The 16,791-nt window shown below is 63.8% G+C and overlaps 1 protein-coding gene across 2 annotated transcripts; it reads right to left on the reverse strand.

Annotated features, from left to right (window-relative positions):
* Positions 1-3,100: 3,100 nt before the first annotated feature.
* On the reverse strand, positions 3,101-14,443 carry SCARF2 (scavenger receptor class F member 2). Of its 2 annotated transcripts, none has more exons than XM_072952947.1 (11): positions 14,125-14,443; positions 9,650-9,708; positions 9,445-9,546; positions 8,693-9,212; positions 8,375-8,593; positions 8,109-8,237; positions 7,403-7,506; positions 7,208-7,325; positions 6,809-6,924; positions 5,545-5,697; positions 3,101-4,782 (listed from the first exon to the last, which is right to left on the reverse strand). In XM_072952947.1, exons 1-11 carry the CDS (start codon positions 14,292-14,294, stop codon positions 3,896-3,898), a joined length of 2,577 nt encoding a protein of 858 aa, XP_072809048.1. In that variant the 5' UTR covers positions 14,295-14,443; the 3' UTR covers positions 3,101-3,895. The 2 variants fall into 2 exon arrangements, with proteins under 2 accessions (XP_072809048.1, XP_072809047.1); XM_072952946.1 differs by having other exon boundaries at positions 6,809-6,939.
* Between the last annotated feature and the right edge of the window lie 2,348 nt (positions 14,444-16,791).

The following is a 16,791-nucleotide window of genomic DNA, read 5'->3' on the forward strand; positions in this document are numbered from 1 at the left end:
CTGCGCTCCACCCTCGCCCCTCCAAATGCCTGCCAGGCCGTCAGGAAAAAGACACTGGACGTATCTGAGATGCCCTCCAGGAGGCGAGTGGATGTGTAAACTCTAAGTCCAGACTGCGCAGGAGTATTCCGGGCTAAGAAGAAATGAGCTCTCCAGACAAAAGACATGGAGGAAAGTTAAATGCATGTTAGCAAGAGAAAGACGCCAGTCTGCAGAGGCTGCATCCTGTGTAATTCCAACTCTAGGACATTCTGGAAAAGGCAAAACCCTTGAGACAATTAAAATCTCAGGAGTTGCCAGGGTCAGGGGAGAGGGAGGCGTGAAAGGTGGGGCAGAGGGGTTTAGGGCAGCGGCACTGCTCCATGGGACACCGCAGTGGTGGACACACATCATTACACGTTTGTCCAAACCCGCAGGCTGTACACCGGGAGTGACTCCTGATGGACACTGGGTGACGATGACGTGTCATTGTAGATGTGTCAGGTGTAACAAATGTCCCCCCTGGTAGGGGCTGTCCCTAGTGGAGGATGCTGGTGGGGGGAGAGAGTATGTGGGAGATCTCTGCACTTTCTGCTCAATTTGACTGTGAACCTAAAATTCCTCTAAAAAATAAAGTCCATTAAAAAAAAGTAAATTAAAGTGAAAAGGAAAAAACACTGAAAAAAATGGCTAAGAAAATATGAACTTTAGTCTGTTATGGTATAATGAAAACGGAAGGACTGAGGATGTGCTTTGTTTTTCTGTTAAACCATATTCCATATTCCACTACTTAGCTTTGACCTTGGTCTCAGGAGGTCAAAGAGCTGAACACCTGATTTAGTATCATTCTGGCATCCTTGACTACACGCTCCAGGATTGTAAGAAATTCTCCAGTCTCAGTGGGGAGAGGGTAGCTCAGTGGTAGAGGGTGTGCTTAGCATGCACAAGGTCCTGGATTCAGTCCCCAGTACCGTCATATTAATTAATTAATTAACTAATTGAAATAACCCGATTACCTCCTCCGCCACAACGTGTGTGTCTCGTGTTTCTGTGCATCTGGTGGTGGATGTGTTCATGTCTTGGTGGAGGGTATATGTGCTTGTGGAGTGAGTGCCCCCTGGGTGCTGCTGTGGCATCTGGCCATGTGTGTGTGTCTGTGTGTGTGAGTCGTCTGTGTCTTTCTCGACGCTTCTGTAAGTTGGAGGGGTTGTGTGCATTGCAGGGTTGTGTCTGGCTTGTGTCCCCACATTGGGGGGTGTTGTGTATGTCACTGAGTCCTTTCTGTTAGTGTGTCTCACAGGGTGGCTGTGCTCTGTGCTCCAGTGGTGGCTGCGCGTTCATGTTTGTTTCGGTGTGTGTGTCTCCTCTGGTGGCTCTCTTTCCTCTGGTGTGTGTGTGTGGTGTGGCAAGACTTCTGTCTCAGCGTTTCTGTGCGTTTATTTTGGAGAGAGTGTCTGATTCCATCCAGTCCAGGGACGTGAGTACTGGCCGTGAGTATCTCTCCATCCTTCTTTGGATCTGGCTGTAGGTGTGAGTACTTTTCCGTTTGTGTGTGTCTGTGTGCATCCATGTGCATGTGTACGTGTAGCTCTGTCTCCATGTGATGTGTGTTCCATCCCCATCTGAAACCCAGCGAGGCTCAGGCCTTCTCCACATTCCTCCCGCTCCTTTGTGTTCTGTGCTACAGAAAATATTTGCGTTTTCCACGACTCATAATTTTTCCTCCTCAATCGCTACCAGATGTGGGTCCTGTGGTCCCCGTCCCCATGGCAACGGAGGTTCCAGCAGCCGCGGTTCCCTTCTGTGGCGCCTGCCCCAGGAGCTGGCACCGCTGTAGGCCCCAGGGGGTGGGGAGGGAGCAAGTGTCGGGCAGGGGGTGGGGAGGGGGTCCCCATGGCCTCCTCCCCAAGTGACTACCTAGATCATCCTGGGTCCTGCCTGGTCTCCAGGCCACAGCATCTGGCCCACAGGGTGCCCCTGCTCTGTGAGACTCCCAGGGCAGTGGGAGGAGGGGCCCCAGGAAAGGGGCCGATGTCCCCACTCTGGTCACCCCCCACTGTGCTGATCCCTTGCTGGGCCCAGATGGCTCCTCCTGGCTGACTTTAAGCCTGTGTTCTCAACCCCAGCAGCCGGCATGGCTGGTTCCGGAAGGGATCTGGGCCACAGTGGGGAAGATGCCCGGCTGGTTCGAGGGAAGCTGTGTGCCCAGGGATGGAGAGCCTGCATCCCACGTGCTGCCTGACTGGGCCAGATGTAGGGACTACGGCCACATAAGCCTTGCCAGCTGTCCCGCCCCTGGCATGAGGCCATCTCCACTCAGGTGGCTCAGCCCCTATCCGGGTTGCTGACATTGACCTCCACGTGGCATCCAGCCAGAGGGCAAGAGATGTGCCAGATGATCCTGAGCTGCCAGCATGGCTCAGGCTCCTGTGGTGCTGGGGGCTGCAGCGTGGGGGTGGGGAGATGACTGGAGGGTGGGTCGAGGCTAGGCGGGGTGGGGGGGGCTGCCTGTGAGGCAAGCTAGGGCTCTGGGCCAGGAGTGCTCCCCTCCCTCTCCCCACTCCTCCCCAGGACGGGTGGGGTGAGCAGGCCAGAGTTTCCGGCTGAGGACAGGGAGCCCATTGAGACGGACAGCGGGGCTCTGTGCAGTGCCAGACTGTCTTGTTTGTGCCAGACACGGCCTGGCTGGAGGCTGTGCCCATGGCCCACTGCCCCCTGGCCCCAGCCTTTGACCTGCCCCAGCCACACCAAAGAGCTCAGAGCCCCATGTGTAACAGCAGTGGCCAGCGGGGAGAGCACAGGTCAGAAGCAGCCCTACGCGCGGGCCCCTTCCTTGCAGCCAAGGGCTCCACCCTATCTGTGCCAGCCAACCCTTCATCCCAGGCACCAGCCCTGATAAGGCAGGCCAAGCTGGGTGCCCAGTAACTGGATGAACACATGAAGGATGTACAGATGGACAAGATCCATTTCCAACGTTGTCCTGGAAGACCCACACCCGGGCTCCCAGGTTCCACTTCCTTCGAGGGGTTCTGGGGGTGTGTGTGCAGGCTGGAAGTCACACATAATTTTTTTCAGGGCCCAGCCTTGTCAGAGGCCCAGCATGTAGGAAGCACCCAAGGCACAGGGGAGAAAAAGGCACTTTATTAAGAAAGCTTTGGCCAAGCCCCTACCGGGAGGAGCCCATCCTGGGGCACCCAGATGGGGTGGGAGCAGCCCTGCCGGGGGCTATAAATACATCTCCTCAGGCCAGTGGAGCCGTCGCCCCTTCCCTTGTATTCCCAGGCGTATGGAGTAGTGGGAGGCCATCAAAACCAGCTCGACAGCTGAGGGGCCAGCGCGGGGGGAGGCTGGGGCAGGGGCAGCTGGAAGTGGGGTGCTGCCAAGCCCCCTGAGGAGCAGAGACCAGCCCTCCTCCCCAGGCTCTGGTCAACCAGATGCCCTGGGGCTTGGCCAGTGGGAGCAGACTTTGGCTAGGGTCAGGGAAGGGAGCCTCCAGCCAGAGGCACCAGGCCCTGGCCAATGAGAGGCAACCAGGGCAGAAGTGCTTCTGGCCTCAGCCAAGGAGAGGGTGGCCCCAGCCAAGGCACTCTTGGCCAGTTAAGGAGTGGTTTCCAGGCAGAGCTCTCCTGCCCTTGGCCTTTGAGACCCAGGCCTGTGGGAACCCTCCATTGTGAGGCCATTGGAAGAGGGGGCCAGCTAAGCGCCTGTCAGGCCTTGGCCAGTAGGATGGGGCTTCGCGCCTGAGCGCAGGGCCCCATCCAGGAGGGCTGCTGGGCCCAAGCCAGTGAGATGCAGCCTCCCGCCAGGCTGCTGGGGCCAAGGCCCCGCGGGAGAGGCTGGGCGCACGGAGACGCGGGGTGGCAAGCAGCGCTGCTAAGCCGGGGAAGCTGCAGGCACGGCCGGCCGGACCGCCCTACTACAGGGTGGGCGCCCCTGCCCGGCCCGGCTCGCCCGCCAACTCCCGGCCCTTCTTGCGCGGCGGCTTCTGGATGGGGGTCTTCTTTCGGGGGGTGTCGACTCCAGGCGCGCCGCCGGCCACCTTTTCAGGCCCTACGGCCTCGGGCGCGCGGGCCGGCGAGGCGGGAGGCACCGAGCGCTTGGCCTTCTGTGGCGGCACCGGCTTCTCTCGGGGGCCCAGGAGACCCTCGGCGCGGCCCAGACTGCGAGTCTTGTCACGCAGCTCGGCGGCCAACATGGAGGCAGCCTCGGGCGCGCTGCGCGGGGGACCGCCAGCGTCCGTGGGCTCGGAGAGGCCTGGGCCACGGCCCCGCGCCCGAGCCCGGGGCGGCGAGGGGGCGGCTAGGGCTGGCCCCTCTTCGGCCAGCCCGGGGTGCCGCGGCGTCGAATCCCGGGCCCTGGGGCTGCCGGGCTCTTCTGGCTGCGCCGACGTGTCGCTGGGCGTCCGTTTCCTCTTGCTGGGGCTGGGCGCCGCCTCGGGAGCCGCGGGCGGCGGCGAGGGTGCGCGGGCGGCGGCGGCGCCGTGCTTGCCGTGGATCCAGGACACTTTGGGCTTGGTGGCGGGGTCGGGTGGCGGCGGCTTCCTGCGCTCGGGCGATGGTGAAAGCGACAGGCCTCGGGCCTCGCCCCGGACCCGGGCCGGCCGGGCCTCCCGCCGGGCCACGCGCGCATAGAGGGCCCCGCTGGGCCCGTCCCCGCTCGACGCTGACCGCTCGCTGTCGGAGGACGCGGGGAGGGGCGTCGCCTCCTCCGCGGGCACCGGGGTGGTCACGGGCGCAGGGGACAGCGCCAGAGCCTCGGTAGGGGCGGTGGGGGCCTCCGCGTCCCGACTGTCTGTTGCCGCCTCTGATAAGGCAAGAGAAGGACGGTCACCGCCTCCAGAAAGAATGTCCTCCAGCCTCCAGGTGCAAACCCTCGACTGCCCTCCCCCACCCCTCCTCTTCCCCGCCCAGCTGGCGCTCAGCCGCCCTGGCTTCCAGACATGCCTGGCACATTCAGAGCACAAACCACAAACTGAGCTCAGAGCCCGAGGGCGGAGGGCTGGCGGAGAGGGACACGTTTCTGGGCTGGAGCCCCAGCTTCGGCCCGGCCTCACACCCCTTCCCCACCACATCCCCAGCCTGCGGGGCCACCATCATCACATTTGCCCCTTCAACACCTCCCAGGGGACTCACTACCCTTCAAGAGAAAGGCCTTCAAAGGCTCAAAGGTTAGTTACCTGCCCAAGGTCTCCCATGGGGATGGATGCTCAGGGGAGGAGCAAGGCCAGAATCCCAGCTACTCAGGTCCCTTCCTGATGTTAGTGTGTTTAAGGTGGAAGTGTGCCCCTAGATCCTGAAGACCCCACTTCTTGCCTCCTCTGCCCACTGCTACCCAAGCCCAGAACCTCCTTTCTGCATGGTGTCCCCACATGAGAACCTGGGTGGTGGCTGCAGACAGGAAAGGCCACCTGCTCTGGAAGGCTGCAGCCTCCACTGTGTGTCCCACCCCCAGTAAACGCATCACCACGCCGTCCTCCCCATACAGCCTGCTGCTTGGCGCACAGACATCTTCTCAACTGGAACCTTTCACTGGGTTGGAGTGAGGCCCGAGCAGAGGGGTACTCACCCTCGTGGGGTACGCAGTACACGGGGCCTTCGTCCGTGGTGTCAAAGGAGGAGAAGGAGGCCCGGGAGGACCACGACGGTGAGGGCTGCTCCAGCCCCGAGGGTGGCTCCAGGAAGCTGCAGTTGAGTGTGTTGTCCAGGTCGTGATGGGCCACTGGGGAGGGAGGGAAGCACCAATGCCAGGAGCCCTGCCCTGTCCTGCCCTCACCTATACCCTCCTGCCACAAAGGATGGAGTGACCCCCACCAGCCCTTCCTAAGACGAGGGGTGGGACAGGCAATCCAACAGGCAGACACACCAGGCCAGGACAGGAGAGTCGCTGGAGGTGGACCCAGTAAAGAGAGAGAAGAGGGAACAACGTACTCAAAAGTGCAAGGCCAGGAAGCTGGCTGAGGTCGGGCGGAAGCTTTGGGAAAACAGAACAGCTGCTGGGAGAGGCCCCCAAGCCATGCTGCAGACCCTGCCTTGGAGTTGTTTTTGTTTTTTTGTTTTTGTTTTTTTTTTTAAGCCCAAATGTGCAGTGGCTGGGCCACCCTTTGGCTTGGCCCATCTCAACAGGCTGTACCCCCAGCATGGCTTATGCAGATGTGGACCCTACAATGGGGAAGTCCCAGAGGCTCGCTGACCTGTCCCTCTCTCACAAATGGGGTGTGGGGGCCAGAGAGCCCACTCTGCTGAGTGGCTCCCAGGGGCTTACTTGGTTGTCCCCATCTACCTCCCAGGAGACTTCATCGCTCTGTCCCCTCATCTTCAGAAACAAGTGAGAAAGACAGAGTCCACCTCTGGTGCGTGTCAGTGCAGACGGATGGAGAGAAGCCTGATGTAGGGTGGGGGGCTGAGGGACCAGTCTGCCCACTTTCCAGGAAAGATCCAGGGCAATGCTGGAGATCCAGGCCGGGGGGCGGGTCTCCTTGTGGTAAGGCATTCTAATGCACAGGTGCCCGCGGTCGCCTGCAGCTCGGCACCAGGACTGACAGTGTGTTCCCTTCCACAGACGGCGGGGGGCCTGCTGCAGCCCCACCGCACCCAGGATGCAACCACTCACACTCACAGACAGGGCCCACACCTGCTGCATGCCCAGGACTCCTGCCTCCTGCCTTCCTCCTGAGGCTTTCCCCCTTTCCTTCCCCAGGTGGCATCTCCCCATGCCCATCCACGTTGACGCTCAAGAAGCCGCATTTCGTACACCGACCCCATCACAACCATCTCCCAGCAGCCTCCTGCGTCGGGGGTATGCCCCAGAGACTCCGGGCCGTCATCCTTACCTACGACCTTGGGCAGCTTCTGCCTGCGGAGCGGGATGCGGGGCAGTTTCATACTGATGCGGCTGAAGCGCCCGCACAAGCGCTGCGGCGCCTTCTTCCTCCCGAGCGAGAGCTCCCTGCGGGGGCGTGGCCTGAGTGAAGGGACGGGGCGTGGCCAGAGGGGCGGGGTGAGCCCTTGGGAGCCAAACAACGGCAGGGGCGGGGCCTGAGTTGATAATGGGCGGGGCCTGAGTGGAGGGGCGGGCCTGAGTGGAGGGGCGGGCCCGGCGGGGGTGATCTCGGCGGGAACCCAACTGCGGGGAGGGCGGGGCTCCCCAGGAGCTGGGCGTGGAAGGGCGGGTAGGGCCGCAGATCCTGCGCTGCCGGGACCCGGGAAAGGGCGGGATCCAGAAATCTCACCCGCGCGCGGGGTCCTTGCCGCGGCAGGCGCAGCAGCAGCCGAGTAGCGAAAGCAGCAGGCCGAGGAGCAGGGCGAGCAGCGCGCCCGCGCCCATCACGCCCTTGCGCTGGTTGGTCTCTGTTGAGGGATGGTGCACAGGGTCAGAGGAGTGCCAGCAGCCCCCGAGCCCTCTCCGGGTCGTCCCACCCACTCACCCAGGCGGCAGGCACCGGTGACCGGGTCGCACGAGTCCTCGTGGCAGCTGCAGGCCTGGGCGCAGTCCACGCCGTGAAGCCCGGGAGGGCACGTCAGGTTACAGCTGCGGGAGTGCGAGATGAGGGAGGGGCGCGGGGTCTGGGAGGGCCACGAGGCCATTGGTGATGCCTTCTGCCCTTGACAGCGCGTCCAGCCAGCCCCAGTCCCAGGTTCTCTGGCTCCGTTCTCTAGGGACTGCAGCCCACCCTCAACCTCTAGCACATCCTGGGCGATCCATGCATTGGAAACGAATGTGTGCACTCCAGAGGGAGGGGGTCTGGGGACTTGCTGCAGCCACCCCGGCCGCAGTGCCCATTCTGGGACTGATTCCCGTGTGGGGGTAAGAGGGATGCAGGCTAGACCCTTGGCTGTACGTGGAGGTCCCTCCTCTCTCCACGGCATCTCGCAGTCACCTCGACCCTGCAGCCCTCAGAAGCCCACTGACCACAGGCTGACCTGGTCGCTAGTTCTTGTTTGGGCGCCGGCTGCATCCCAGGGCAGGAAACTGCCCCAAAGAGCCTGTTGTTACTTCCTAGCTGAAGTTAGGGGGCCAAGGGCCAAGCCTGGGTCCCACCTGGTTGGCCAGCCCCAGCAGCATCTGGCGTTTGGCTGGAGCCCCGTGCAGGATATGGGCCCGCTCACCCCTTTGGGTCCCCAGGCACTCACTGGGCCCCGTGGACGCCCGGGCTGCAGAGGCAGCGCCCAGACTGGAAGTCGCAGTGGCCGCTGCCGCAGTCGGCGCACACGAAAGCGCAGTCCTCGCCGTAAGTGCCGTTGCTGCACTTGGTCTCGCACCTCGGAACGCGGGGAGGCGGTGTCAGTGGAAACGGGACAAAAGAACCCTAAGCCCACAGAGCCCTCCGCGGAGGGCAATCGGGGGAGGCCAGCAGGAGGCTGCATGTCTGGGGCCGATGTAGACACGGGTTGCTCACCGGTCACCGATCCAGCCCGCGTTGCAGCGCGTGCACTTGCCGGTGACATGGTTGCAGGAGTGCCCGTCGCGACACGGCGGGCAGCGGTGGCCGCAGCCCTCGCCGTAGAAGCCCGAGGCGCACGGCTGGTCGCACTTGGTGCCATTCCAGCCGGGCTCACACGTCAGGCAGCGGCCCTCGGCCACCGTGCATGGCTGCTGGCCTTTGCATTGGCCGCATCTGGGGAAGGGGCGGGAGGCTAGGCGGGGCCCGGGCCTCCTCACCTCCGCCCCCTTGGCGGCCCACCCCTCCTCCTCCCCAGGCTGGGCCTACACTTACCGACGGCGGCAGCCCAGACCGTAGAAGCCGGCAGGGCACGGCTCGCGGCAGTACTTGCCCCGGTAGCCGGGCTCGCACGCGCACGTGCCATCCACCGGGTGGCAGCGGCCGCGGAAACACTGGCAATAGCGCTCGCAGCGCGCGCCGAATGTGCGCTCCCGGCACTGGCAGCGGCCGCTCTGTTGCTCGCACGGCGACGTGTTGCAGGAGCACTGATTGTTGCAGCTGCGGCCCCACCAGCCTGAGTGGCACAGGCACGCGCCCGTCTGTGGGTCGCAGCGCGAGGTGGCGCTGCAGTAGCACGCGCTGGCGCACTGCGCGCCCCACCAGCCAGGCTCGCAGCGACACGCGCCGCTCCGCGGGTGGCACGCGCCGTGCTGGCACTGGCACGCATGCTCGCAGCGTGAGCCCCAGCGCCGCGCGTGACACGTACACTGGCCCGTCACGTCCTCGCACTGCCCGTGCGGGTGGCAGACACACAGCTCCTTGCAGTCGGGGCCCCAGAACTGGCGCGGACATTCTGCAGGGCAATTGGAGAGGGTGGGAGGCCCAGGCGCTCGCGAGAGGCCCGGGACTCAGCGGCAGCTGCCCGCGTCCCACCCACCCAACTCTGGGGACCCGCCCCCAAGCCGGATCCTGCTCCCGAACCAGACCCTGCCCACTCGCAGGCCCCGCCTCCCGCTCAGGCCTGGCCCATCTCTGGGATCCGGCCCCACTGCCTCGCGCCCTCCCGGATCCGGATCCGAGCTCACTGGTGTCGCAGTTGGCACCGAAGTAGCCATGGCGGCAGCGGCACTCGCCCGGCCGCACGCACACCTCGTTCTCCGAGCACGTGGAGTTGCCTTCGCACACCGCTGCGGACGAGAGGGGCCGAGCTGCCGCGTGTCCAGCCCACACTATACCCCCTCCTCCCTGTGGGCGCCGCCGCCTGCCCAGGTCCCAGGGTGCCCCACTCACCGATCCCACACTCCTCCCCCTGCTGCCTCCAGCCGGTGCAGCAAGTGAGCTCCTGGGAGCTGCAGGCAGAGAGAGAGGGCCTGAGCCCCAGCCCCAACCTTCGTCCTGCTGGGACCCCAGCAACCTCCACCTTGCCCCAGGGAGGTGGTTCTCAAGGCCCTGCTGTGTACGGGGGTTTCAGAGACTCAAGCAAGTAAGAGGCAAATTCCAGCCCTTGAGAGGGGACACTGGAAGGCAGCAGAAGGCAGACCTCCTCCAAGAACTTCCCAGTCCCCTCTGCAAGAGGTCTTGACACTCCTCCTGATCCCCCTGTCTGTGCCTTCCTCCCTCATCCACTAGGCCCAAGAAAAAAGACCCCACCTGTCCTGAGAGAGGCAGCAGTGAAGTGGGACAGGGGAGAGGTCCTTGGGCCTGCAGGACCTGCTCATGCATGGAGGTCTGGGGCCTCCCTAGGGGTAGGGGCTCGGCCAGATGGGTGTCAGGGATCCGTCTGCAACATGGCCTGGACAGCGCCAGGACTGGTTGGGCCAGACAGGCACATCTGGATGCCCAGATGAGGCTAAGCACTAAGGCAGATGAGCAGCCTCCTAGAGAGGTGAGTGTGGACACAGGAAGGTACCCACTTGGGGAGGGCAGGGTACACCGGGGAGTCAGCCACCAGAGGAAGGAAAGTAAACCCGAGGGCTGCAGAGCGCCAGGGCTTGGGCTGGAGGAAGGCGATATTAGAACATCTGTTTATACTTTTACAAAATCTTGTTTAATTTTATTTGGCTTTACAAGGTACATGATGTTACCTCAGAAGCAGGTAAAAAGTTTATAACTGTCCCATCTCGGGGTGGTGCAGCCTCCTAAGCACTAGGCTGATGGGGTGTGTGGGCACAGAGGTTCGGAGGCCAAGTGAACCCACAACCATCGGAGGGGCCTTGAGGGCTGAGGTGGGGTGTGTCTACACTGTGGGCAAAGGAGGCTGAGAAGGGCCAGACCCTCAGGCTGTAAGTCTGCAGAGTCCCATCAGACCTAGAACTTCAGGCAAGTCCTAAAGGCACAAAGAAACCATTCACACTTTAGAGAGAAGGAGAGGGCCTCTCAGGAAGGATGCAAATCTGGAATGGGGATGTGGTGGTGGGAGGAGGTGGGGAGGGGCCTGAGGACCCTAGAGGTCCTGGGAAGGGAAAGGGGGCAGCTGTTCCACATCATGCCCCTCAGAAGATACCCCCCAACCATTCCCAGCTCGAGATGATTGCCCCACCCTGGATGGGGCCCTGGAACCCAAGAGAGGCCCTCTCCCCCAGAAAGGGCTTGATTCTCCTTCGGGCCAAAGATTTGGGACCTGGGGAATGGGACCCGTGGAATCCCGGACTTCCAGGAATGGGCCAGCTTCTTTTCCACAAATAAAACTGGAAACTAGAGATGGGAACACTAATTTGGCCTGGCTTTCCCTGGCCCCCAATGTCTCCACCCACCCAGCCCTGCCCTGGGGCTCTGAGGTGCCCATCTTTAGGGGGACCCAGGTCTGAGGGCCCATCACCCTCCTCCCTCCTCTGCCAGTCTGAACCGAGGTCTCTGGATGGAGAGCTTCTGTGGCTGGCCCTCCTGCAAGCAGCCTCACCAGACAGCCTGCTGGGATGGCCCTGGGAGCACTGACCACCCTCCCTCCTGGATGACCTGGCGGTACAGCTCTGTAACCAGGTTGGGAGTCTGGTTTTAGGGCCCAACTAAGCTGAGTTTGATGCCTGGGTCTGTGTGTGACCTTGGGCACAGAACTTAACCTGTCTGAGCTCCAGCCTCTTTATCTGTAGAATGGGGCCCATAGGTTTGGCAGGGGAATTAAGGAGCCCAGATGTGTCCAGTGTTTGGCACAAACTAAGAACTCAGCGAAGGCTGTAGTGGGCTCTCCAGCTCCTGCTGAGTAGGCTCCAGGAAGCCCCTGAGTTCATTTGGTCCCCTGAGCATGGCTGGCACCCAGGCCTCACCCCAACAGAGCTAACACCCCTGACCCTCCCCCACAGGACAGAGCCCACATGGGTTCACTGAGAACTGGAGGTGGAGTCTGTGGGATCTTTCCTTCCTGGAAGGGCTAGCCATGCTGCTGCAGGCTGTCCTCTCCACAGACACTGTTACTGCCACTGAAGATGCTGTGATTTAAGCTGTGATCTTGAACCTGCCCACCTGGGCAAAGCTCCCCATGAGCACTGCCCGCTCTGTGCTAGTGTCCGTCTGCATTCTCTCCCCCGCCAGCCAGGAGGCTCCTCTGCCGCCACCTGGGACCCCATGCCTATCCCACTCTCCTCCTGCCCCGCTGGGCTCCCCTCCTCTGTCCTCCTCCCTCCTTAGGGAAGCTCCCCAGTTTCTATCAAGACACTGACAATGCCTCGGAGCCCTCTGGGGGGCCCTTCTCCCCACTACCTTCCCCTACCCTGAGTCTTCCCCCTCTCAGGGTAAGCTGTGTCATTCCAGGCTGGGAGACTGGGACTCTTCTCTCTCACAGAGCAGATCCATCGAGAAACACGCAAGCTCGACCTCCCAGTGGGGTCTAGGATGGGGCAGGCTACTTCCCCCTCCCCTGCCCCAGCCCTGTGAGAGCTGCCCTCACTCTCCCTGGTTCTCTCCCACCTTCTGCCCTCCCACCCCCAGTACATCTGCTGTAGGGCTCTGCGTCCTCTCCCACGGACGAGGGAGGCCCATCCCCTCCCACTGGGTCTCCCCATATCACCCAAAGGAAACAGCACTCCCCAGCTAAGCACCTCCTCCCAGCCCTTGCTAGATGTCAGGTGACTCGTTCTAAGGCTCCTCCAGACAGGGACAGCTGCTGCCCTGCACCAACAACAGGCCTGCACATGGGATTTTACTGATGAGAGCATCTCTGCTCCCTGGTCCTCCTGTCTCCAGGGGAGACAACTGGTAATGAAAGAAATGGCCCAGACCCTGGGTGTGGGAGGCAGTGCCCAGAGTGGCTGTCCTTCCCATTAACCAGCTCCACACAGGAGTAGTCGTCCCCTCTCCCCTTCAGGATGTGGGTACCATCACCAACCCCATGAGACAGGGGCAGGAGCAGTCCCAGAGAGATTAAGCGGGGACCACTCAAGATGGGGAGAGGTGGCACCAGGATCTGAAATTCAATCCAGGCCAAGCCCCTGGCTACTGGAACAGGCTGCCTCCTGGGGAGGTCTCCCGGCAAGAGGGAATGGGAGCAGGAGCCTGACAGCTCCAGCTCGCCTTGGGATTCCCCAAGCCCGGACCCCCACGGGGAAGAAGGGCTGAGGCGGATGGCCTGGGCCGGCGGCGATCGTGCCCTCCCCTTCTCCAGGCGGCCCCGCCTGCCACCGCCGCTGCATTCCTGGGGCCGGGGAGGCCCGGGAGGCGGCGGCGGCGGCGTCGATGTGAAGCAGATGGCGGGCCAGGCCGGCCCCCCGCCCCAGAGGCGGGGCTCGCAGCGGGGAGGGGTCTGCGCGCCTCGGGATTCGAGCTCGGAAACCCCGCGCGGCCCCTCACAGCCCCTTGTCTGCGGCGACCGCCCTGCCCCCGGACGCGGCCTCCCTAGGCCCTGCGGCCAAGGGCGACCCGACCGCACCCGCGGGAGCCGGTGGCCGCCTCTCCGCGCCAGGACACCCCCACAGGCCGCCTCCTTGCCCCCGCGCGGAGATGCCCTTGACCTCGCACTGGCCTCTGACAGGCCGACCAGGTCCTCGGACTCCAGCCACCACTCCTAGGTCCTGGCCTGCGCTCTTCTGCCTCTGCACAAGGTCTGGGCCCGCTGCCCTCCGGCAGGGCCTGTTCCCTCCTGTCCCACACTGGCTCCCCCAGCCGGCTCCTCGCAGGGCCCCATCTCTGCGCCGCCCCTCTGCGCACCGCGTATCCGCACCCGGGAATTCTACATCATCTTGATGCCGGCGCACGTCATTGTCCTTTCGATTCCCGCTTCTGGTCCACTCTGAGTGTAGGCTCCTCGGCGCCCACCTCCATCACCACCCTCTTTCCACCCGCGTCCGCACTTTCTAAGACACAAATCTGTGAGTCTGGCTGGCCTCCAGACATCTCCGGCTCCCTCCTCTCAGGAGCCGGCTCCATCGCCCCTGGACCCTCAGCCTCTCTCTATCCTGGCTCTAGCCACGCTCATGTGCCTGGGCTCTTGCACATGCTACGCCGTGCCACGGGCTTGGAATGCCCTTCCCTACTTCCTACAGCCTTCCCACCCCGGCCCAAGGGTCCCTTTCTCTGGATCTGAAATCTCGGACACCGTGTTTCAGCCCTCCGGGCGCCCGCTGCCTCCGCGCTCCCCTCCCTGACTCCTCGTCCGGGGTAGCCTCGGACGCACCGTCGTGGCCCGACGCCCGGGCTCGGCCTGGAGCGGAGCCGGCGTCGTTGAGGGCTGCCCGAGGAGCCCGCGAGTCTGACGCAGGGAGGTCTCGGGCGCCCCCTCCCCCGGGCCCCGGGTGTCCCCTTCGGCCCCCTCCCCCAGCCCGGCCGGCTCCTACCCGGGCGCGCGGCACACGTTGCGACCGCGCGGGCTCAGCTCCTGGGGCGCCGCGGGGCCGGGCAGCAGCCAGAAAAGCAGCAGCAGCAGCGGCAGCAGCAGCGGTGGCGGCGGCCCCCCGGCTCCCCGGCGCCGCGCCGGCCCGGCCCCCCGGGGCCCTGCGCCCTCCATGCGGCGCGGGGCAGGCGCGGGGCTGGCGCGGGCGCGGGTGCGGCCGCAGCGAGAGCGGCCGGAAGCGGAGTGCGCGGCCGGGCGGGGGGCGGCAGGAGGGGCGCCGGGCCGGGCAGGAAATTCCACATCGGCTCCCTGATCCCGGGCCAGCCGCGGCCGGCCAGGCGGCAGCGCCCGCCCCGCGCGCCAGACCCCACCCTCCGGCCGCGCCACCGCCCCTCGGCGCGGCCCCCGCCCCCACGCGGCCGCGCGCAAACTTGGGGGCTAACTGGAGGGGGCCCGCCCGGGGAATCCCGGTCGCCGCGCCTTTCCCTCCCCTCCCCAGACACCCGCCAGAGAAGCCGCCCCTGCGCGCTCACTGCGTGGCCAGGCCCGCGGCGGGAAGGGGGGTGGGGCCAAGGCGCGACGCACCGGAGCCCCCCGGCCAGCAGCGCCTCGGCACCGGCCAGGTCAAGGCCGCAGGCTGGCCTCCGCTCCCACCGCGAGGCCCTCGGAGTGCCCGTCTGTGCGGTCAGCTCCTCCCGCGCGCGGGGCGCAGTCAAAGCCTGCAGCGACGGCCCAGCCGGATGCTTGAGGCCTGTGGGTAGACTCGGTCTGCACCAGAGGCCTGGGAGAAGGGGGCCCCATAGGGACCAACCGGAGAGATGCCAGGAGTAGAATGGCCCCGCGCGGCCCCGAGAGAATGTGGTGGTAAAGGCAGGTGGAGCAGGCAGCGTGAGGCAGCGGGACAGATCCAGGACAGAGACTCTGCAGCCCTTGTCAAGGCGTGAAGGTGGGCTGGGGCCTGGGAGAGAGATTCTGCTTGAGAAGGTTACCAAGGGAAAAGTCCAGAAGGTGGAGTCAGGGCTGGAGGCATGGGAGCTACTGCCTCAGGAGGGGTAGGGTGACAGCCCAGAGCACAGCAGGGACAGCAGAGAAAGGGGAGTGGGACTGAGAGGAGCAGGGCCTGGGGGACAGGGAGGAAGAGGAACCCTGGGCTTGGGAAGTGGAGGGAGCCGACCCAATCCCCTTGGAGCAGGGAGAGGGGCAGGCCTAGAGATGGAACAAAAAGGGGGTGGCCAGGTCTTGGCCAAGATACTGCTCTTCTAAGGACTTGAGAGCTGGCAGAAGGGCCTAAGCAGAGAAGACATCCGGCTTCTCCTGGGGAGCAGGCTGCACACACCTCCCTGAAGAGGGGAGAGCCCAGGCCCTCTCAGTTATGCAGGGGTAGGGGTCAGGGAAGGTGGGACTGGAGGAGGGGACTTGGGATAAGGGCCAGTGAAAGAACCAAGGCCATGGGCATCAACAGGCTGGTGGAAGGCTAGCTGGGAAGGAGCAGGCTGGGAGCTGCGGAGGTTGGAGCCCCTCACTCAGCCATGCAGTGCAGGAGGGAGCCAACTGTCAGGGTTGGGCTTGGCAGGGGAAGGGCACCCATGTGGTTGTGACTGCACACACTCCTCTGGGACCAGGAAACAGGCCAACCACTTCCGGGCAGCCGTGCCTGGGCATGGCCCTGACCTCAGCAGTGCCCTCCCAGCACTGGGGCCCCTTCCACAGAACCCTGTTGGCTGCCACCGACAGAGATCCATGTGACTGCAGTCTGCCCACCTCCCAGCTTGAGGGTTGCAGCCCAGATGGACTGGGTTGAGGAAGAGGCACCTAAAACTCCATCACCTTCCTCCCCTTCCCCCAGAACTGCTTCCTGCCCCCAAAGTGCCATCTCTGTGAAGGGTGGCACCTGGACTTCCAGAATGTCTCAAAGCCCTTCTACCCCGATCCGTGTACCACCCATGTCTGGCTGCCCCACTGCCCGCAAGACTGACAGGACCGTCCCCAGCCTTGTTTCAGACCCACAGCTCCCTGCACATGTCCCATCCCAGACACCTTGTACTTGATGGCGAGTTTGGGTGTTGAGGGCAGTGCCCACGTCTGTACCTGCCGCCATGTAACACCAACCAGGAGCTGGAGAAGTACAGGTGGAGTGAATGATCATCCGTGTGCCTGGCCTGGTGCCAGGTGAACACCGGGATGGGGGAGCTGAGGGTTCTTGGGCATCCGTACGAGTGACCGGCATGCGGGCCAACCGTGGGAGCCAGGAGCCTGGGCCATTTCTGGCCAGGATGGCCTTCCGGAGGGAAGTGTACGATGTCACATGGCGATTGGGAGCAGGGCTGTTTCCTTGGGGGTAACTGGGCCCTGAGATAGCAACTGCCCCACCCCCACACCCCAGACTTTGGGGTGCCCCCACAAGAGCCCAGAGCAGCCAGCTGTCTGCACCCCTGTGCCCTTCCTCCCATGAGAGCACACGTCACCCCCCTGCCCCCCACTCCACTACAAGGTGCCAGCACAGCAGGCTCTGGGCAAGAACACGGACAGAGAAGACCCCATCATCCCAGGCACCAGGAGAGGACAGAGCCCTGGGGGTTCACCCTATGCACAGTCCATGAGCCTGCAGGGTCACAACTGTCTGCAGGACTGTGGCCAACAGGAAGGGAGAGTGTTCAGGTGGAGGCTGGGC

Source organism: Vicugna pacos, chromosome 32, assembly GCF_048564905.1.
Source record: "Vicugna pacos chromosome 32, VicPac4, whole genome shotgun sequence".
Lineage (NCBI taxonomy): Eukaryota > Metazoa > Chordata > Mammalia > Artiodactyla > Camelidae > Vicugna > Vicugna pacos.